Below are 21147 nucleotides of genomic sequence, written 5' to 3'. Positions count from 1 at the left end.
TTTAATTTTTTAATTGAAAAATAAAGATAGTATGTGATTACATATAAATGAATTTTATATATAAAATAACAAAGTAATCTATATAGTGATATGACTTATATACTAATGAACTACGTTATATGTACTAATTTGTATTAGTTTAGTTTAGTTTAGTTGCTGGCTGCTCTTTGAAGATTCTCTCTCTCGTGATGGAATGGATGGAGGGTTTTAGGAATTATGTTTAGCAAGTCGTCTAGAGAGTCTAGATGGATAGGTTAATTTCGTGGTGGTGTTGACTAGTTGGTATTTAGGTATACTTTGTGTGGATTTATGTGTGATGTTGTTGTTGTTTCGTTAACATGATGGGATTTTTTGGAGAGGGGTTGGGGGAGTGTTTGTGGGAGGTGGAGGGGAAGGGTGGAGATGGAGATGGAGGAGGGGAGGGGAGGGATGGTTGGGGGAGAAGGGATGATAGTTTGAGTAGTGTGGGGATTTAGAATGGGTATTCTGGAGGGGAGGGGGAATCCGGAGATAAGATTGAATATAGGTAAATTAATCAGGGTCGTTTGCTTATATAAGGAGAGAACTGATTTTGTAGAGAGAGAATAGATTCTATTTATGATAGACTGACTTTTGTAGAGGGAATATAGATTCTAACTATTTTAAGATAGATTTTATAGGTATACTACTACTTTTCCTTTGAGTTTACGCATTTCTTTTCTTGATTTTAGACATCATAAATTACAATCTATTATAGAATCCAAGGGCTATGAAAGTAAAACAAGTGAGATTCTTAGGGCATAAGAGTCATGAAATGATGTTTGAGAGACATGAGACTAATCTGCCGTATGAAAATAAGATTGCATCATTAGCTTGTTTGTCTCACTCCGGTTCTCGCTTCCCCCTCTTTCAAATTTCCCCTTCCATGCCTACTCCGCACCCCATCTCAAAATGGATCGGAGCGATCCCATAGCCATATCTTCGTCTTCACCTCCTCCTCAAACCCAGGTATCACACGCTGCAAAAGCGATTTCCAGAAAGCATCGCCCGGCATACTATACAGCGATTTAGTCTTCTCCCAATAATCGGGGTAGAATCCCGCGCATTACCAATCTACGAGTTCGCTGATGCGGAAGGAGAACGGATTGATGAGAATATTGTTGAGATTGGGATCACCGTGGGCGAAGAAGATGGAGCGAGGGGGAGTATGGACGAGGAGACATTTTTGAGTCGGGACGTCGAGGTCGGTGGTGGGGTTGGGGGGAGAAGACACGTAGGCGTTGGTGCGGAGATGCTGTTGGAAAGAATCGAGGGTAGGAAAGGGACCGCAGGAATCTCCGAGTCGGAAGTCGTGACAGGGGGTATTACCTTTGGCGCCACAAAGTCTGACTTCAGCTTGGAGGCCGTGGGGATTGTGTATTTTGCGCATCTCGGTGAGGATGGTGCGGAGATCGTGAATGAAATTGGAGAGGTCTGAATCGGTCATGAGATCACAGACGGAACGAAAGGGTTGGCCCGGGATATGAGTCGTAATGAGATATGAATGGCCATCTTTGGAATCTGTTACGAAATCTAGAGGTTGGAGGGCGGAGATTTCATTGGATGATACCCGGGAACCGCGTTTGATGACAATCCCGCCGGGAACACGCTGGACTATCCCTTGCGGTGCGAATAGGTTCGAAGAGAGACGACTGAGTGTTCGATAACAGTAGATTCCAAAACCCCCAGGGGTAAGATAGGGAAATAGTTTAATTATGTGAGTGAAAGCTGAAGAGGTCCATTGGCATATGCGACTATAGATGATATTTCGATTCGAGCGGACATGAGCCCTCTGTTCGGCCGAGTCCATCCAGGAACGTGATTTAGACAGTCATGAATGTGTACCTAGTAACAACGGATGGGGTAAAGGAAGACTGTTAGATGGGGTAGCGAATGTGATGTAATGACTGGTTAACTTGTCTCGACACGCGGGCTCACGTTGTCGGGGTAGAATTCCATACTTCGGTGTGAGTATCATCAGTATGGGGATGTCGCGCGAAAGATAAAAAAGGTTACAGTATACTCACATCAATGGAATTAGGAATTTTCGGATCCACTTGAAGATCCTTTGGTTTCCAGCAAAGTTTCAGGTATGGGAAAAATGCATAATGCGCCTTGTGAAAAGCTTCCTTCATGCTCTGGGTCGCTAAGAACATATTCTGAAGCTCAGGATATTCTTCATCCTTGGTTTGGTTATTGTATGTTCTATTGAGTAGTACTCGGAGACTTTCTAGAATTTCTGGCCCCAGAAATGCAAGAAGCATGGCGTTCTAAAAAAACAGAATCAAAATGAGAATGACAAGAGCAATCCTACGGTGGGTACTGTACAAACCTCGTTTACATTAAGAGCCCCAACTAATAGTGCTGGTGAGACAATACTCACAGCCTCCAACTTTTCGCCCAGATACCGTGAAGGCTATTGTGTGATACGACATCTATAGCCTTCTCTCGTAGACAATGCAGACGTGACACGATCAGAAGATAGTGTAGGTTGGAGAACTGATAATAATTAACATGGGATTTTGAAATCCTATTATAATTCCATGACCAGGACTCGCCTTTGGTAACAACTTGTTTCCAGAGAGATACTATGCTCTCTAGCTTAAACAGCCCTCCATCCCCGCACTGCTCATGTATATACTGGCATGCGCGCTCGGGTTCAGAAGCATCTTTAATGAAGCAAAAAAGAATCTCTCGATCGTGACGAGGCAGGTCAGAGGTGGCAATAATTTTCAGCACATCTTCCATCATAAGCCAGAAAAGCCGAAGAAAATATAGGTGTTGTGGCCAAACCTTTTGCAAGTCAATGAGGAGGGTGTATATAGAAGCTCGCAACTTGTCTTAAGCGCTGCGTTAAATCACGTGACTCTCCGCATCGCATTGCCCCCCCAAAACCCTCCCTTTCTTTCTTCTGGTAACACCAACATCTATACAAGTGTGGGCCGCAACCATACTGTCGGTACTTTACACTTTGTATGATATCCTAGTCTAAGTGTTATATCCCTGAAGATGTGTCAAGAGTCTTCATTTGCATGTGGATGACTGGAGGAGGTGGCCGTAGTGTGCCTGCCAGAACGCCTATGGGCGTCATTCATTGCTACTTCATCAGATTTACTGCACTTGTTATAGCCAGTTACCATGCATCCAAAGCGGTCTATATGACTCTGCCTCAATGTTATTCGGGGTGATAATTGTTATATTTTGTATTCCCGCCGGGTCTGTTTCTTTAGGTTGAGGGTACCCAATGGGCTTGTGCGAGTGCGTTAGCTGAGCTGTGTTGTAAAAGTTTCCACAACTTGGGTCATTATTCTTGGAAAGATATTTGAGTATATGAAGAGACGCTGTCGCTCCAATCTTTCAACATCATTAATTCACTCGAGACCAGAGCATTTGCTATCTACGACTGATACATTAGAGCTATCCCTCATCATCCACATTATATTCATCTCCAAATACTATCATACCATCATATTATTATACATTTTGAAGCTAGTCTATATGGTTAATATCACATCTATATCAGAATACTATTGTATCGCCACATACTATTCCAAATTTCAGTCTTGATCTACACGCGTATATCTCTGTAGACACATTCTTACAATGGCGTTATCCTGGCAACCACATAAACTCTATCTCCTTCTTACAAGCCGAGACAACCCAGGAACTTTTCACTAGGGCCTTTATCTCACAGAAGATGATCCTACAAAGGGACATATCTATCACATCATCAATGCCCCTAGCAACAGCGTATAGATATACGATCCACGACCCACCGCCAATATCATGACTTCCAAACATATCTTGACCGCCATCGAGATTAGCGATAACATCACTGGTACGAAACAACATATCGAAGACGCCATTCATTCGGCATGGAAAATTGAAGAGATTAATCCGCCCAAAGACATGAGGTGCGAACCTTTTCTGCTGAATTGCATCAAGGAGATGGACGAGCAGGGTATTTTGACCCTGGTTGATGGCATAGATCCGCTGGTAGCAGAAGTGAAAAAGCTGGGGCTACTTAGTGATCCCGCGCTTAACGCGGACGCAAGGCCTGCTGTGATTTGGAAATCGAAGAAGGCGTACTAGATATCGTTTGCACTGCTTGTGCCATGTTGTTGTATGCAGGGATTTGGTCCATGGTATTGGATCCAGGATTATATGTGCAGGTAGGAGCAAGTTAAATAAGATGTGTAATAGGCTATACCTGTATGATCCAACATTCATGTGTGCATTAGAATATGACTCCATGCCTCTTTTTCAGGCACTAGGGCTAGTTTGGATATCAATTCCAATCAGAATTCACCGAATTCTCTGCTTTTTCCTATCACAACAGATTCCGTGGTAGCACTTTTCCGTCTTTAAACCCCCAAATTCTTATATTTCCTTTTTTTTTTGTTTATCGATTTTAATATAAAATCCATAGAAATGAAAGAAAGTAAAATACATATATAATACATATAAATACTTTAGATAAAATCAATTCAACTTTTCAATATACAAACATATTCTAAGCTTGCTGTCATCATTTGAATAATTGACTAAGCGAATGTAGGAATAACTTCAATTCGACTAAAACAAATATAAGGATAGTATTTTATTTAATTAAAATCTAACTTCTAATTTAAAGAAGTTTAAAGTTTTTGACTATAGAAGCCTATAAGAACCTATAAATCCGCGGATTGTTCAAATAATTAAAAACAATAAATTACTTTTTCGGATTATTATTTTCGATCTGTATTTTCTATTTTCCTATTTAAATTGATTAAAAATATGAATTGAAGTACGGATTAAATTTATGGTTTTAGAAAATCCATAAAATGTTCTATTGATTTGTAAAAAATTATACAAAATCCCTCATTTGAAGTTGTTTTATATTCAAATCGAAATACGAAATCCGTTGTCAAAACGAAGGGATTATTCAATGGAATCTGATCGGAATTGTGTATCCAAACTAGCCCCTAGATTCGCTCCTTCTTTACGCCCATCAAAAATGACACAGTGATGTCTATGTTGAGCCAAAACTGCATACTGCCAACATCATAATACTCCCATACTTCCCAACATTAGCCATAACTTTTCGCTCGCCTTGTGCTCGGTTGTTGATTCCTTGAACAGTGAAATTGTTTCTTCCTCTCGTTCCTCGGGTCACTAGAGCTGGAAGGTTCCACTGGTCATTACATCTTTTTATGTAAGAATATTTCAGTAACTGCGCCACCTCTCTGTGTCCCCCCCCCCCTCAACTCCCTCCCCCACCTCACTCCACAACCCTACTCTTCCACACTCTCCCCCTCCTCGCCGCCACATTCAAAGCCGGATCACTCAACAACCCAAACTCCTCCGCTTCTCTCTCTACATCCACAATCCCCTTCCCCTCCCTAAAACTCAACACTCCCACCGATTCCAGCTCCTCAACACATTTCAACAAAAACTCTCGACAGATTTTCTCCCCTTTTGCAATCTTCTTCCTCCCCGTCTCCCATTCGGTGGATATCGTTTCTTCGATGATCGATCGCATGTCTTGGATGTCGGTTCCGATTTCAATGGCGGCGAGGAGAGAGGATGACGTGAGGAATGTGTGGTTGTTGTCTTTTGTATCGTGGTTCTTGCTGTTGCGAGGATCCTCTAGATCATATGAGCCGTGATCCCTTTCTTGATTTTCCTCATTGTCCGTCTTATTCCTCTTATGTTTCCTCTCCTCTTCTTTTTCTTTCACACTCTTATCACTTTCCAACCGCTCATCTTCATCGCTTATTCCATCGCTGCGATGCCCTGTATCTCCCGACTCTCGCTTTCGTTTCTCTTCATACTTCTTCTTGATTTCTTTCACATCCTCACGTCCTTCGTTGCTTTCCCCTTCAGGCGCAATTATGTGCTGGTCGCCATCTTCCCCGGACTCCTGGCCTGGTGATTCAGAGTCCTCACTACTATCTCCACCCCAACCACCATCTCTATCCCCCTTCTCCATCACCCTTTCCTCCCCAGCATCTCCCCCCAGCATCTCCAAAACCCACCTATCCGGCACCGGGTCAAAAACATGATACACCCATCCCCTCTCCGGTTGCTCCTCCGTCAAATACAGACTCCAATGAAACGTCCCCGGATTATTTCTCGCCGCCAAATGAATATACAATTTATTCCTCTCCCATTCTATTTCTATCGCCCGTTCTTCGTATTTCTTTCCATCCCCCAGTGCGTTAATACTTCCCATAGCTGGGTTAGATATTGTGGTTGATCGAGTGAGATGGGTATCGATACCCCTATTTTCGGAACTGAAATTTCATCCAATCACCCTTGACATTCGTCGGAACTGTAAGATATTACAAATTATGAACCAATCTTCATTACCCAAATCTCAACATCGAATCGTATCTCAGATACGAAGATGTCTCGTCTGGATGATGCTCAAATGATTATATTAATAATTCGGTTTGACCATGATCAGTCTCAATTATTCTCAAACTTTATATGCGTCCCACTTGTATGCAACTCCATCCCAAAGCGGGTTGCTACATACAAGAACACGTGGACGCTGGATGGGTTTTCATAGTTTGGGTAATCGATCGTCTAATGCTAAGAAAGAAATGTTGGAATACATCTTCAATATCCCCATACAATTTCGCTGTGAACACCACTCACAATTTACAACAGACAATATACTCGAGTACACATCTCAAAAATCAAGACCAAGTGACCATGCCCACATACCTTCCAGAACGACTCAATTTCAATCCGACATTAGCCCACAATACCATTTCGCATCATAGCAAGCAGTGAGAATAATCAATTAATCATCAAATCGTTTCATTTGTTTAGATTCATGTCTGGCCACGCGTAAATACAAATCGTAGTGCATCCGGTCTTTCAATTTTGACCTCCGTGATAATCAATAACTATAAAATCATGCACCGAACCCCGAGACTCAAAAGCAATTTATTGCAACTTAGCCTTCAAGATATCTTTCAAGGTGACGGCATCAGCAGCAAACTTGCTGATACCCTCTCTCAACTTCTCCACAGCCATAGCATCCTCGTTGAATGCAAATCTGAACTCGGCCTCATCATCAATGTAGGTCAACTTCTCGATATCCAAGCTGCTAGCGTTCTCAGCGATCAACTTCTTGGGGACGGCCTCTTCGGAGTTCATCAACTCCTCCAGCAAGTTTGGTGAGATGGTGAGGTAATCACATCCAGCAAGCTCAGTGATTTCACCAACGTTACGGAAAGAAGCTCCCATAACAATGGTCTTGTATCCGTACTTCTTGTAGTAGTCGAAGATCGCCTTAACGGACTCCACACCTGGGTCTTCTTGGGCGGAGTAGGTCTTTCCGGTGGAGGCCTTGTACCAATCGAGGATACGGCCCACGAATGGAGAGATGAGGAAAGCACCAGCTTCGGCACAGGCAACTGCTTGGGATTTGGAGAAGAGGAGAGTAAGGTTGCAGTTGATTCCGTGGTCGCGTTGGAGGACACGGGCGGCTTGGATACCTTCCCAGGTGGACGCAATCTTAATCAAAATGCGGGACTTATCGATACCTTGCTCCTTGTAAAGCTAAATGAAACACACATGTCAGTATCAAACTCATTGTAATGGAGGTACATTCGTCTCAATGACGGGATATGAATGGGTATGTAACTTACGTCGATAATTCTGAGGGCCTTGTTGATGGTGGCCTTGGTATCGAAAGAGAAACGAGCATCAACCTCAGTTGAAACCTTTCCTGGAACAACCTTCAAGATCTCCTTACCGAATTCGACGAGGAGACGATCGAGGGTGGCATCGGTCTTCTTCTCGAGGTCACCGTCGACCCCCTTTCCAAATGCGACTGCGGTATCGATGAGCTTGGCGTATTCGGACTTTTTGGAGGCAGCGAGGATCAACGATGGGTTGGTGGTGGCATCTTGCGGTTGGTACTTGGCAATGGCTGAAGATATCTGTTAGTAGTTGATTGTAGAATTGGTGAGGGTTCGTTTTGATGATCACGTACAAGCAAAGTCACCTAGAGAGGAATACGAGTCAGTTGAAGCTTCAAGCAGTTGCAATGATAGATTAGAAACTTACCAGAGTCAGAGACAACGGTCTAGTGTGAGACAGTAATAGTTAGCAAAGTATATTCCAAAGTATATCCTCAAATCCCATCTACTTCAGCAGAGTTTCTTTCGAATTCGAATTCCAGGCCGGACCCGAGTGTCCCGTCGACTAGCCATCGGCAAATAAAGACAGATTGTTGACTTACGGTACCAGAAGCTTTGAGTTGATCTAATGAAGAAGGCATGATTATAGTGTTGGAGTGTTTTGGGGGTATCTTGTTTGAAGTTTGGTAGAAAGGAAGTAATATGAAAATGGTAATGATTAGTTTTGGAGTGAGAAAGAGGTTGAAAGGTTTTAAGGTTTTTTATGTTGTTGAGACAGAAGTTCGGTTTCTAACTTCACCCCTCCGGCGTCATATGGTGGGGTCAAATAAGTGGAAAATTCACTCTTTGGGTAAATACGTAGGGGGTGACTAATCCTGAAGCGTGCACCTTGGTGTGTGTGTGTGATGGATGATTTGCGAGGAAGAAATGAAGTGAATTTGGAGTGAAGTTGGAGTGAGGGTTGAGAAATGAATAAAAGGGGGGAAATGTTGTCAAATACTAATCGACGACTATTTATAAAGTCATTCGAAATCAACAGTTATTAGGAGGTCCTACATCGTTATCACAGTCAAGAACAATTTGATTGAATCATACTCGGGCCATCAAGAATGACTTCTCTCCGATACAACCAACTGTTGGTTTCTTTCTCCTTACTTCTCTCTCTTCTTCCTTCCTTTCTTTCTTCCTTCCTTCCTTGACTCCTTTGTCAACATCCATCCCACTTATTGTATTGATGGTCTACTTTGAATCCCATACCCGATGTCGCCACAATTCTATGCCTGCCTAGTAATGTAATCCGGAGACCTAATTTTCCATCGGAGCCAACCAAGTTACTCCGAACCTTAGAGTGATGAAGCGGCGAGAGCGGGTCTAGAATACAGTCGAAAGTGTACTTCGTAAGCAAAGATTACAATGGTTTCCCATCCGTGTTCGGTGAAGACGATAATGTATAATGTTGTCGCTTTAATGTGTCTAACTAAGGTTATGTGACTGACTATGTCTTGAAACTAGAAAAAATCGGTAAACTTTATTTTTTACGGTCCGTCTAGATCATTTTCTTCACGTGTGCGGGAATAGACGGATCGGCTTGAGGGAAAGACGCATGGTGATATCCAGAAAATAGTCTGCTTGAAACAACTTCGTGGTCTTGTTATCCATCCACAACGCCAAGATGAAGGCCAGAATACACACTACATCGACGATGGAATCGCGATTGGCGAAAGAGGCAAAGCGACATAAGAGTACATAGTTCTATCGCGAATTCGATCATTACTCGGTAGATCATTGCTTGGTAAAAGTTCTACAAAATATTGAAGTAAAGAAGCAATCAGTGAAAGATGATAGGAATACTACAAGATCATGAACATCACTTAATGGCATGAATCTGGAGAGCTCTCCCAACTATTCTGGCTTGAGAGAGAGAGAAATCGATGACTGGTGAGAAGCGATGTAGAATCGCAGTATCAATTTTTTAAAGCTATGAAGCTATGAAGCTTAAAATAAAATAAAATAAAATACATGTCGACTGAGGTCCCTTACGGTTACTCCTACGAGAGTTCATGATCTTCAGCCTTATCAAATGATCCGAATTTCATCATTTTATTAAAAAGGGTCATTGACTTGCCGTGCATTGGCGCCATTCATTAGTAGCTCTAATTCGTCAGCCTTATGTAACCTCAGAAATCCAAATTTTTAAACTTTCAGCCTCATCTCAAACTTCAGCATGTTGAGATCCAATACCTTCCTTCACTTTCCCGAACCCAGCAATTGCCATGCTCCTCCGGTAACATCTCATAACCCGCCATCAAAATGGCACAATTCATACCTCGTGCCGCCTTCCCCCAACAACTTTCTCTCCCTCGATCGTACTACCTAGGCCATCATGCATCCGGTCTCTCACGCATGAAAACCATGCTCTCATCCATCGATCTCATCATAGAATGTCGAGACTACCGAGTCCCTCTCACGTCTCGAAATCCGCTATTCGAGCAATCACTCGCGGGAAGAGAAAGAGTCATCGTGTACACGAAACGGGATTTGGGATATCAAGGTTTGGCTGTGGATAAAAAGGTGCGAACTCCATACATATATACAGACTCGAGAATCAACAAACTAACTGCTGGGGAACAACAGAGAGAAGCAATCATAAAAGATTGGCACAAACCCTCCTCCACTCTCTTCTCAAACCACAAATCCAAATCCGACATCCAAACCATTCTTTCCCTCTGCAAAGAACATGGTCTTGCGCAACAATCCCTCACCGGCTCTCGAATTCTGGTAGTGGGTATGCCTAATGTTGGGAAATCTTCTTTATTAAATGCTCTACGCATGGCGGGTGTACACAGAGGCAAAGCAGCATTCACAGGTGCCCAACCCGGTATCACGAGGAAAATCGCGTCAGGTGTCAAAATAGTCGATCCGGACCCGGAAGCAGGAACTGAGGGTGTCTATTTAGTAGATACTCCGGGTGTATTTGTACCTTTCGTACCAGATACGGATAGTATGTTGAAACTGGCATTGGTGGGAAGTGTCAAAGATACGATTATTGCGCCAACGACGTTAGCGGATTATTTACTCTTTCATATTAATTTAAAAGCAGGAGGGAGCGTGTATAAAGAATATTGCGAGGAGACGAATGATATCGTACAGTTTCTCGAGGCGGTTTGTAGGAAAACGGGACGGCTAGGGAGGGGCGGGGTACCGGATGCAGAGGCTGCAGCACTATGGGTTATTCAGAGGTGGAGACAGGGAAATTTGGGGAAATTCGTGCTAGACGAGGTGGAGGTTGATGGACTGGAAAAGAAAGTCATGGAGGAAGTTAGAATGAGTGTTAGTCAAGCAAGGAAACAGGCGAAGGATACCCAGAGGATGAGGGCGAAGACAAGGAGAGCAGAGTCAATGGGTTGAGGTTGTGTGCGACGCGCTTCCTTGGAGCATACTGATTCTTCCCCACGCCGCTTTGGGCCTCCCGTCGTATATGTCATCCGAAATCATCGTGTGATTGTGCAGCTCTGTGTGGTCATCGGTGGGTATCAACTACATTACAACGACCAAGTCAAGGACTGAGGGGAAACTGGACACATGGAATTAGGCGACTATATCGCACCAGATGGATTCCAGGCCACACCCATCTACCATTTACTGCTCTACTAATTTAGAAGCTCTGATGACCCGAAAACCGTCTATTCTCGCAACTCCATCCTCAAATTTGATCAAACCAGGCGGCTTCTACAAACCAACCCCACTTTTCCTGTCACAGGCGCTACTGCCAACAAAACTCCCGCAACGAGAAGAATGAAAGTTATGTTGGCTATTCATACAGAGTTTTAATCCCTCAATCCAGAAGCTATTAATCTCTCGGGGATTCGCTTAGAAAATGCATGTACCTGGGTAATGAGAGGCGAGTATGAGATATAGCTATATAGTCGGTGAAGGATAGTGAAGAAGTGTATAGGACTCATTTGTAGGTATTATATACTATATACTAGTTTGTGTACGTGGTTCTAATAGGAATATAATCAAAATTATCTCAGATGTAGAAAGTGATGTTATGATATGAGTGAGTGATTGATTTTCTTTTTGAGATTCGGAATTGTTGATTAGGTTGGAAGGCCTGGAAGACATTGGATGGGAAAGGAGGAAAGGAGAGAGGGTATATTAGTAATCCGACAGCTCCAAAGTTTATATTGAGGACGAAAGGTTCAAAGAAGTTTGTACATTTTTCTTTTCTGGCCAATTGATTCGAAAGCTGGGTTGTAGAGAGATGTGGAGGTATCTCGATCTATCATGTTGTTCTTTGAGGAAATTTCATCTATCCATTCGTTCCACGCTCAGATTGACAGATCACAGATCATACACATCATAAGCATATTCCACACATCAACAAATTCGAGCGGGTGATTTCCAACCATCAACCACCCAACCCCTAAACCACAAAATTAACCGTCTTTCCCCTCCCCACAACCACCACCCTCCTACTTCTACCGGCCACATCGACCTGTCTCTCCTCCTCCCCAAACCTCCTCCTCCCCTCTTCACTTTCCAAAACCCTCTCCACAACCCATTTCTGCAACTCCACTTTATCCATTCCCTCTTCCGGAATCGGTATATCGATTGCGAATCTCAATTTCCCATTAACTTGTACTGCGCATTTTTGAGTTTCGGAGAGTAACCAGTTTATCGATCCATCTGTCTCTGGGAACTTCGTTTCGAAGATCGAAAGTGTTTCAACACCGCCGTGAGAAATCGACCAACATTCTTCCGCGAAAGCTGGAGTAACAGGTGCCATCATTTGAAGCAAGATTCTCGTAGCTGCGATTTCGATTAAACCACTATGCTCTTCTACCCAATTTGCGTCTTCGAAACCAACGGTAACGTCGGTATGTGATGTTCCGTGGCTGACTTTGTTTGCTTCTGTGGTTTCGATGATAAGATTGGTGAGACTCATTAGATCCGAGACGATGGTATTAAGAGAATGCGTCTCACTATAAGCTTCTGTTATATTTGTGATACTTTGTTGTACTGCTCGCCAAAGTTTGATGTCCGCGTGAATTGAGTTCAAAGCGGCAGCGTCTGCCTTTGAATCTTGCTTCTCTAAGTTACTCCTTTTGCTTTTCTCTAGAAAATCTGCCGCGGAAAGCAGATAATCTTTGGGAGATAATGTGTGGTCTTTGACTTTCTGAGATACCCCTGTACTTATGCATATATAATCATGTAGACGTTTCAACCAACGAGTAATACCAGATATTTTCTGCTCATCCCACTCAAGGACCTCGGTGACTGGTGCTTGGAAGAGCATATGGGCTCTGGTTGCATCGGCACCATATTTCGTCATGCACTGTGCTGGGTCGACGCCATTATATTTAGATTTTGACATCTTCTCATAACTAATTTTGGCAATTTCTCCTGATGCAACAAGAATTGGCTTCGATGGTATGGTGAGATCCACTTCTTCGGGTTTCAAAAATCTACCATTGGAAGGATCTAAATAGGTCTTTCCATGTACCATACCCTGACTAAGAAGTTTCTTAAAGGGTTCCCCAAGAACGTTCTCGGTCGACCCTTCAGGCCAGAGCGGAGTTGTGGACAGAAACTTTGATATGAAACGAGCGTATAATAAATGTAAAATGGCATGTTCAACCCCTCCGATATATACATCAACAGGGAGGATTGCATTGGCTGCTTCCGGAGAGAATGGTGTCGTTGCATTCTTGGGATCAGCAAATCTCATAAAATACCAGCTAGAATCGACAAAAGTATCCATGGTATCGGTATCTCTTTTAGCATCGCCGCCACACTTGGGACATGGGACATTGACCCAGTCGTGAGCACCATCAAGAGGATTTCCCGCTTTACCTTTCAGCCAATGGCCTTCAACTGAAGGAAGCTCAACTGGAAGCTGATCTTTAGGAACAGGGACTGGACCACAACTAGCACAATGAATTATAGGAATAGGGGTACCCCAATATCTCTGTCGACTGACAAGCCAATCTCTGAGACGCCATGTCTCAGTAGCGGAGCCGAGACCTTCATTTTGGAGCAGCCTCATTATGCCTTGCTTTGCTTTAGCCGATGTTTGTCCAACGAGGGATCGTGGATTTTCTGATGTAAGATGACCCGGATGAACAAAAGGTTGGTCTGCGGGGACAGCTTTCGAAGCACCATCAACGGGACCAATTACATGTCTCGGTGGAGTGTCGTGGTTATTATGCTTCCAAAATGCATGATCTCGAGCATCATGCGCTGGCACTCCCATAACTGCTCCATCACCATAATCACCTAGTACATATGGTGCAACATAAACGGGTAGAGGCGTTTTAGAAGCCTCTGGTGTAGATTTTCGGGATGCTAACGGATGCACGGCACTAATAGTAGGAAGAAGATAGCCAACCTTTGAGTCAGGTGGTAATTCTGACATACTGTCCAGAAATTGTTGCAATTTTAGATCTTCTTTTGCAAGACCTTGAACAATAGGATGTGTTGCTGCAAGAGCAATGTATTGAACTCCATAAATAGTGTCCGGTCGAGTGGTGAAGACGTCAACAGACTGCTGAGAACTATCTTCACCTGCTGATATGGAAAATTGAATTCGAGCTCCTTTTGATTTCCCCAGCCAATTCTTTTGCATGGCTAGAACTCTTTCCGGCCACATACCTCCCTTAGCCAAGTGATCAATATCTTGAAGCAATTGCTCTCGAAATTCAGATATTTTCAGAAACCATTGTTTTAATAGTCTCTTCTCAACTTTGGCTCCAGATCGCCATGAATTACCATTTGCATCGACCTGTTCATTTGCAAGAACGGTTTTGTCCACAGGATCATAATTCACTAAAGATTCTGCTTGATATGCCAGACCACGCTCATGAAGAAGAAGAAAGATTTCCTGGGTATGCTTGTAGAAATTGGGATCGCAAGTTGTGATTTCCTACTTCCTATTAGCTATCAAATCTATGATTACATTTGTAGACATGCCCTATCCCAATCCCAACGTCCATTCCAAGTAATTAGCTGACTCTTCATCTTTTGTATGTTTTGTTTTGTCCAGACTGCGGGGTCTATTCCACGTTCAAGTGCTGCATTTTCAGCAGGCAGGCCAAACGCATCCCAACCTATTGGGTGGACCACATTGTAGCCTCTCATTGTATGGAATCGTGCCAGAACATCGGAAACCGTATATGCTCGAAAGTGACCCAGATGCAGATCGCCCGACGGATATGGAAACATCGGTAATATGTACATTTTCTGGCCTTCATCTTGTTGATTATCCTTTACCGATCTCGGCTTTTCCGTCGTCGTCCATTTGGCACGCCATTTCTGATCCAAAGATGGCAGATCTAGACTTGGAGAAGGGTTGTTAGTAGAAGTAGAAGCGTATCGACTAAATACGATGGGCTTGACACTAAGGAGACCAGTAGCGGGGTGATTGCGACTACAATGAGATAAAGTTCGAATTACACTCGCTCGAGATAATGCGCAACTGCGAATGGAGGACTGCATGATTTTCACGGCATCATATCATGCCAGAGACCAGCTACTCAAGATATAGTCGACCAATCTTGGTACTGGGTTCGCAGATGGTTATATCGAGGATTGACTTCCTTTTGAATTGAATTGTTGTACATGTGAGGGGTAGCTCTGAGTGAGTACGCAGGTAGGTGGTAGCTTCGCAATATATTTTTATTAAAGTAAATGCCAAACTTTGAGCACGGACTCAATTCTATTATCTCAGCCTTCTCTGGACTCTGGACTCTGGACTCTGGACTCTAGACTCAGAACTCAGGAGTAATAAATGCTTGGATACCTATTATTAGTGAGTGAGTCGTGAATCTAGTGAAGTATCAAAGTATCCAAGCACCGAGAACCCAACACAAAAAGGAAAGCACAGGCAAGTATAATAATAAATAGATCACAAAAGACAATAACTGGAGATGATCTACTTTGGTACCTCAAAAAAATAAAACATCCATTGTCCACGGGTATTTCTCTGTCTCATTAAAACCTACCGGTCCACATTGCACTTTGGATTCTACGCGCTCTGTTCTTTGGAATCCTTCTTCAATTCCAGTGAATATTGATTGGTATTTAAAGCTTTATTTCACTTGCTTCCTTTCCTTAGGTGCTGTCCTATCCTTCCGATACGAGTTCATTGCGATTGTAAAGTTGCACGACCGTTATGATTCAAGCATTGCCATAAACGAGAACCAACCAACAGACTGCCATTGATCGCACCTCTTAAGCTTTGAAGCATACGATGCTGGCTTTGAACGACTTTCACGAACAACTATAATGTCACCAACATATCAAAATTTACAGCCTCACGCGCGCGACTCTTTAGAATTGGCTAGTTTAGCATCGAGTTCCCCAGGCGCGAGATCATCAACAGATTCATTATCATCAGATGCCGGTATATCCTCATCGCGGAAGCTTTCACTCGAGGAAGATGATCCTCTAGATGACCGAAATCCCGCCGCGAATGGTCGGCCTGGAAGAGGACATGACAGAACATATTCTGTCTCTTCGGCCTTCGACTTTTCTTCCAACCTTTACCCTCTGTCTTCTACCGCAGGAGGTTATGCGCCAATCGGAGCCCCTATTTCTACGACAAATGGCCAAACTGCTTTAGGAGGAGGATCGTTGGAAAAACATAAGACTTTGACATATCTGAACGGTTTGTCATTGATAGTTGGCTTGATAATAGGGTCCGGGATTTTTTCCTCGCCGAGTCAGGTCAATGCAAATGCAGGATCACCAGGCGCATCATTGATTGTATGGGCAATAGCAGGAATATTAGCATGGACTGGCGCGTCAAGTTACGCGGAACTGGGAGGAGCAATACCATTGAATGGCGGCGCACAAATATATCTTTCCAAGATTTTTGGGGAGATTTTTGGGTTCTTGTTTACATGGTGTGCGGTCATCGTTCTGAAGCCTGGATCGACCGCCATTGTATCGATAATAATGGGAGAATATTTGGTACGGGCATTCATTGGGGCTGAGGCTGAGAATGTCAACGTTTGGATTAATAAGAGCGTGGCATTGATTGGATTGTTTTCCGTTACCTTTTTAAATTGTATATCTACAAAGTTGGGCACGAGAATGGGAGATATGTTCATGTTTATGAAGTTTATTGCATTGCTTGGAGTTACAGTCATTGGTGTTGTGGTAGCCCTTACTGGCTTCTCTACATCAGGAAAGGCAAATGAGGATTGGAAGAATCACGGATGGTTCGAGGGAACTAGTAGTAGCGCCTCATCATGGGCCGTTGCATTATATGCTGGATTGTGGGCCTTTGACGGTTGGGATAATGTGAGTATTCCAAGCCTTTTAGCCACAAACTTTATTGACTTTCATAGACAAATTACGTGGTTGGAGAGTTCCGGAACCCTACTCGGGACTTGCCAAGAGTCATCCATACAGCCATGCCATTAGTCATTCTCTCCTATATCCTCGCTAATGTCGCCTATTTCTTCGTCCTACCTTTGAAAGCTATCAATTCTTCCAATACAGTTGCAGTTATATTCGGAAACAAGGTATTTGGTCCCATTGGATCATTAATACTTGCACTTATTGTCAGCGCAAGCTGTTTTGGAGCTCTAAATGCAACAGCCTTCACTAGTGGACGATTAGTCTATGCAGCTAGCAAAGAAGGTTATCTACCCGCTATGTTTGGCAAAATTGGGTTCGGAAACCAAGCGGAGCCTTCTGCCAACACTCTCCGAACACGCAATTGGGCATCAAAGAAATTGGCCAGATTCTTTGGTGACGAAGACACCGGGCTCTTCTTCACACCCGTAAACGCCATGATTCTCAACGCTCTCTTAACAGCAGTCTATGTCGCTGTCGGCGAATTCGGTACGCTAGTCACTTTTTACGGTGTCGCTGGCTATACATTCTATTTCTTCACAGTCCTAGGCCTCATTGTTCTTCGCGTTCGTGAACCTAATCTCGAACGTCCTTACAAGACTTGGATTACCACCCCCATAATCTTCTGCTGTGTGAGTTTATTCCTCCTCAGCAGAGCAGTCTTTGCGGAACCAATTCAAACGCTCATTGTTGTCGCGTTTGTACTCGCGGGTGTGCCGATATACTACTGGCGGATTCGCGGACGAGATCAAGTCTCCAAGAGAGAGAGAAGTAGTAGTGGGAGTGGGAGTAGCTGGAAATTCTGGCAGAGGGGTTCAGGTTAGTTAGAAGGCTTATCATGGTATATGGTCGCGCTTCACATCCATCACTGATCAAGATGGAGGAATGATTGATGAAGGATAGACAGACATGAGAAAGCTAGAAAGAAAGACGAAGAAACGAGAAGAAACAAGAATATATCATTAATGTCAATACTTAATTGTGTACCAAAATGCATGCTCGATCGTCTGATATATGTATTCAGATAGTATGCTAATGCCATATCTCATTCATATCATATCATCATTTACTTTCCTAATCCAGATGGCACCCTCTACCCAGCATCATTATCTCACATAAGTTCGTCTGCGCTCTCTTCTCCCATCTCTCCCTTTATATTCATACGCATTCATTCTATCCATCTCATCCATCTAGCTAACAATCCCACCTAACACTCTCAACTGCTCTTCTCTTCCCGCATGATACCTCCCCCTTCCCTTCCCCTTCTCTTCCCTCCCTGCCTCCCATCCAACCCCCATCCCAGCAAACCCACAATCCACAACTCAAATCCCTAAACAAGGCCTCTACTCTTACAGTCTATCTATACTCTATCCTCTAAAACAATCTAAATCACAAGTCCAACACGCTGAATACCACCTCTTCAAGTAACCAAGTAAGCCTCGGTGCGATTTTACCACAGCATAGGATTTCTTTCACGTAAGTTTACATATATACTGTATACCTACATAGATCACTACCTACCTCTACAAATTAGAATCCAATCTTGCTACACATTTCCCCCTCTATCTATGACCCAAAAGGCCCAAGGCATTACCCACAATCTACAATACGTGTCAACCGCTCAATTCAGCAAGTACCTACCTACCTACCCACCTAGTAAGTAAGTAAACAATCAAATCATAATACCATACCTATTCAATAGCTGCACCTAGACACTCAATCTAGAATCCTTTTACGTATATACATGGGAATCTGAATTTGACATCGGACTTCGCCATATATTCCTTCCATTATCCATACTATTGATTTATCTTTTACCTACTATCTACATACTGTCTATCCATTTCCCATACCTTCATGCAGTTTAGAACGAGATCCAGAAAAGGGCAAAAGAAATTCCTATCACTATTCCCTTTCTATGCTCATCTCCATCTCTATGTATTTGAATCCTGAAGCGCGCGCGCAAACATCTCCAAAATAGATACAAGTATTTCCAGTACTAGACTTATCCATCTATCCATCCATCCATCCATCAACTCGTCTAAGTAAGAAAAAGGTAACTCCCCATTTCCCAAATCTAGTCTGTGTCAAAACCCATACCGCGTACAAACGCTATACCGCTACGACACTAAGATAACCCTCCTTTCCATTTGCACTAACGAAGCGCATACCCCAGTAATCCCTTTCCCTCTCCTTCGCCTCTCCATGTCCTATGTCCATCTCCGTCTCCATCTGCGTCTCCATTCCTTCAAGTCCACATCCACATCCACCGCTCTAAGACCTCCCTTCTCAAACTCACATAAAGACAATTAAACTTTCACATACTCGGGTTCTATCCTCCCCGTCAATTCTCCGGCCGTGTGGAGCAAACAGCTCTTGCGACTCCATTACGCATCAAGGATATTTACACAAGCAAGCCCCAGCGAAGTTCGCATCATGCCACCCTTTACATTCTCAATCCTTCTCACAATCTAGCCTCCTCACATACAGTCACGAACCATAATAGATTACTCTAGAGCATACCCATACTGAATCCCTCAGATACACACGCCATACCCACAGTAAACCTCCTACACCCCTCAAGCGGCCTCGGTCGATCTCCCTTGTTATACTCGCCACACTAATGCGCTCGCTATCAAAGCAGATCCTAATATCGAATGATTTAAGAAACCCCTGATGAAATCCTTACGCATCTTCATCTTAACCCCATCGCATCCGTTTTCATGATTCACTGTCAAATTCGCGAATCCTTTATTATCTCATCGGATGCTTATATGGGGATGCCCCACTAGTACACGTACAAGTTAGTAGACCCCAACTTCGCAATCAAGTTAATCAACCAAGCCGGCAGACTAACAAGCCAGCAAAGAATTATGCTGGTAAGCAACTAGTTGGCATAATATTACATACATGTCCAGAACGAGGTCTGAAGAGCGAGACTTATGTCATCCTCACGTTATCACTTTCGGCGATGCACCGATTTTGCACTATGCTATAAACTTAGAACGAAAGACGAAGGAAGGCAAGGCAAGGGATAGACGAATCAACGCATAAGCCGAAAAGTCGAGATTGAGCATGCAAAATACAAGAAATCTTTATACCCGGAAATGAATCACTGAATTCAAGAATGAACATTTGTATCCTGTTTAACTGCAGATTTCAAAGCCAAGAGGGAAAAAAGAGGCTAAATTCAGACCCTCGAAAACAATCTACCCCCTCATCTCAGCCCCCCATACCAAACCCACATATGAAGAGTTGACCCGAAACAATCCCCTCAAGCATCTTGAGCCTTCAACCTTCAAACTTCAAAGGTGCCGTACATACATACGTGCATCAACACTAAATAAGCGTCGGTCTCGTCCGTCTATCCGTTCAAGACATTTATGTATGTGATAATTCTTGGAGCTCTTTGCAGAAAGTAATCACTTAATCCTTGACTAGTGAACCCTTGCCTTTTAGCATTCGGTTTGAACCAACCACTAAACTTCTTCATGAACTCAAAGTAATCACTAAAGAAATAGTATAATAGATTGACTGCTCCTAGCCAACATTAAATATGGAACATTGCTTACTCATTGCCCAAGTAAGCAAGTACCTAGGTCGAATAAGTTATTTTATGGATGAAATATCAGCATTTAATATGGTGTGACCAAATACGCACTAGCGTAAATTAGTTTGATATTTAAACATCTGACATAGCACACCATGTTACCATCACTTTCGTCTTGCTGACCATGAATTTGTTCCCAGCCACTATTCAGAAACAAAATAAGATACTTGAGTACAAGTCCGGTAATAAAAATCCTAAATACGTGAATACGTAAATACGTGAATAAGCCCGGCAAAAAAAAAATAGAGTTAGTACCATCCATCTTGGCCATAGATATTTTTCCGCTCGATTAACAAGAGATCGTCCGAATATATGAGCAATTACTCAAAGGGGAAATACCCCCCGATCCCGTACCGCGTAATGGCGCCACGACTGTGCCTCGTGTGGACAACCAAGGATACTTAATTTTCCATTAATTTTCTCTTCGTTACTTACTTACAAATTTCTCACATATCCACTATTATAAGTATATAATAGACGAAGATTAGCCATGATTAAAACCATGGCCATATAGATTGT

General features: G+C 43.1%; 8 protein-coding genes across 8 annotated transcripts; 2 read left to right on the top strand and 6 right to left on the bottom strand.

Moving 5' to 3' along the window:
• Nucleotides 1–925: 925 nt before the first annotated feature.
• On the bottom strand, nucleotides 926–1465 carry EAF01_004882 (uncharacterized protein; the record flags this gene model as incomplete). Its single annotated transcript, XM_038913136.1, has 2 exons — nucleotides 926–1034; nucleotides 1089–1465. The coding sequence occupies 2 exons, from the start codon at nucleotides 1463–1465 to the stop codon at nucleotides 926–928; spliced, it is 486 nt and encodes a 161-aa protein (XP_038771222.1).
• A 384-nt stretch (nucleotides 1466–1849) lies between these two features.
• EAF01_004881 (uncharacterized protein) lies at nucleotides 1850–2282 on the bottom strand (the record flags this gene model as incomplete). The annotated part of the gene is made up of 2 exons (XM_038913135.1): nucleotides 1850–1978; nucleotides 2046–2282. 2 exons carry the CDS (start codon nucleotides 2280–2282, stop codon nucleotides 1850–1852), a joined length of 366 nt encoding a protein of 121 aa, XP_038771221.1.
• Nucleotides 2283–5278: 2996 nt separating this feature from the next.
• On the bottom strand, nucleotides 5279–6232 carry EAF01_004880 (uncharacterized protein; the record flags this gene model as incomplete). Its single annotated transcript, XM_038913134.1, has 1 exon — nucleotides 5279–6232. The coding sequence occupies one exon, from the start codon at nucleotides 6230–6232 to the stop codon at nucleotides 5279–5281; it is 954 nt and encodes a 317-aa protein (XP_038771220.1).
• Nucleotides 6233–6954: 722 nt separating this feature from the next.
• Nucleotides 6955–8296, bottom strand: EAF01_004879 (uncharacterized protein; the record flags this gene model as incomplete). The annotated part of the gene is made up of 5 exons (XM_038913133.1): nucleotides 6955–7572; nucleotides 7662–7945; nucleotides 8009–8020; nucleotides 8083–8101; nucleotides 8258–8296. 5 exons carry the CDS (start codon nucleotides 8294–8296, stop codon nucleotides 6955–6957), a joined length of 972 nt encoding a protein of 323 aa, XP_038771219.1.
• A 1669-nt stretch (nucleotides 8297–9965) lies between these two features.
• On the top strand, nucleotides 9966–11063 carry EAF01_004878 (uncharacterized protein; the record flags this gene model as incomplete). Its single annotated transcript, XM_038913132.1, has 2 exons — nucleotides 9966–10226; nucleotides 10290–11063. 2 exons carry the CDS (start codon nucleotides 9966–9968, stop codon nucleotides 11061–11063), a joined length of 1035 nt encoding a protein of 344 aa, XP_038771218.1.
• A 1018-nt stretch (nucleotides 11064–12081) lies between these two features.
• Nucleotides 12082–15152, bottom strand: EAF01_004877 (uncharacterized protein; the record flags this gene model as incomplete). Its single annotated transcript, XM_038913131.1, has 2 exons — nucleotides 12082–14580; nucleotides 14628–15152. 2 exons carry the CDS (start codon nucleotides 15150–15152, stop codon nucleotides 12082–12084), a joined length of 3024 nt encoding a protein of 1007 aa, XP_038771217.1.
• A 343-nt stretch (nucleotides 15153–15495) lies between these two features.
• On the top strand, nucleotides 15496–17973 carry EAF01_004876 (uncharacterized protein). Its single transcript, XM_038913130.1, has 2 exons — nucleotides 15496–16961; nucleotides 17009–17973. Exons 1-2 carry the CDS (start codon nucleotides 15942–15944, stop codon nucleotides 17840–17842), a joined length of 1854 nt encoding a protein of 617 aa, XP_038771216.1. The 5' UTR covers nucleotides 15496–15941; the 3' UTR covers nucleotides 17843–17973.
• A 1157-nt stretch (nucleotides 17974–19130) lies between these two features.
• Nucleotides 19131–19406, bottom strand: EAF01_004875 (uncharacterized protein; the record flags this gene model as incomplete). The annotated part of the gene is made up of 2 exons (XM_038913129.1): nucleotides 19131–19292; nucleotides 19344–19406. 2 exons carry the CDS (start codon nucleotides 19404–19406, stop codon nucleotides 19131–19133), a joined length of 225 nt encoding a protein of 74 aa, XP_038771215.1.
• Nucleotides 19407–21147: the final 1741 nt, after the last annotated feature.

Source organism: Botrytis porri (genome assembly GCF_014898465.1).
Source record: "Botrytis porri strain MUCL 3234 chromosome Unknown BPOR_006, whole genome shotgun sequence".
In the NCBI taxonomy this organism is placed as follows: Eukaryota; Fungi; Ascomycota; class Leotiomycetes; order Helotiales; family Sclerotiniaceae; genus Botrytis; species Botrytis porri.
This window is presented reverse-complemented; position numbering and strand designations above follow the sequence as displayed.

Excerpts from the sequence above, each read along its gene's own strand:
- EAF01_004876 (XM_038913130.1), top strand. The coding sequence starts at position 15,942 with ATGTCACCAACATATCAAAATTTACAGCCTCACGCGCGCGACTCTTTA. Across the intron at positions 16,962-17,008 it reads CCTTTGACGGTTGGGATAAT|ACAAATTACGTGGTTGGAGA; the intron begins GTGAGTATTCCA and ends TGACTTTCATAG.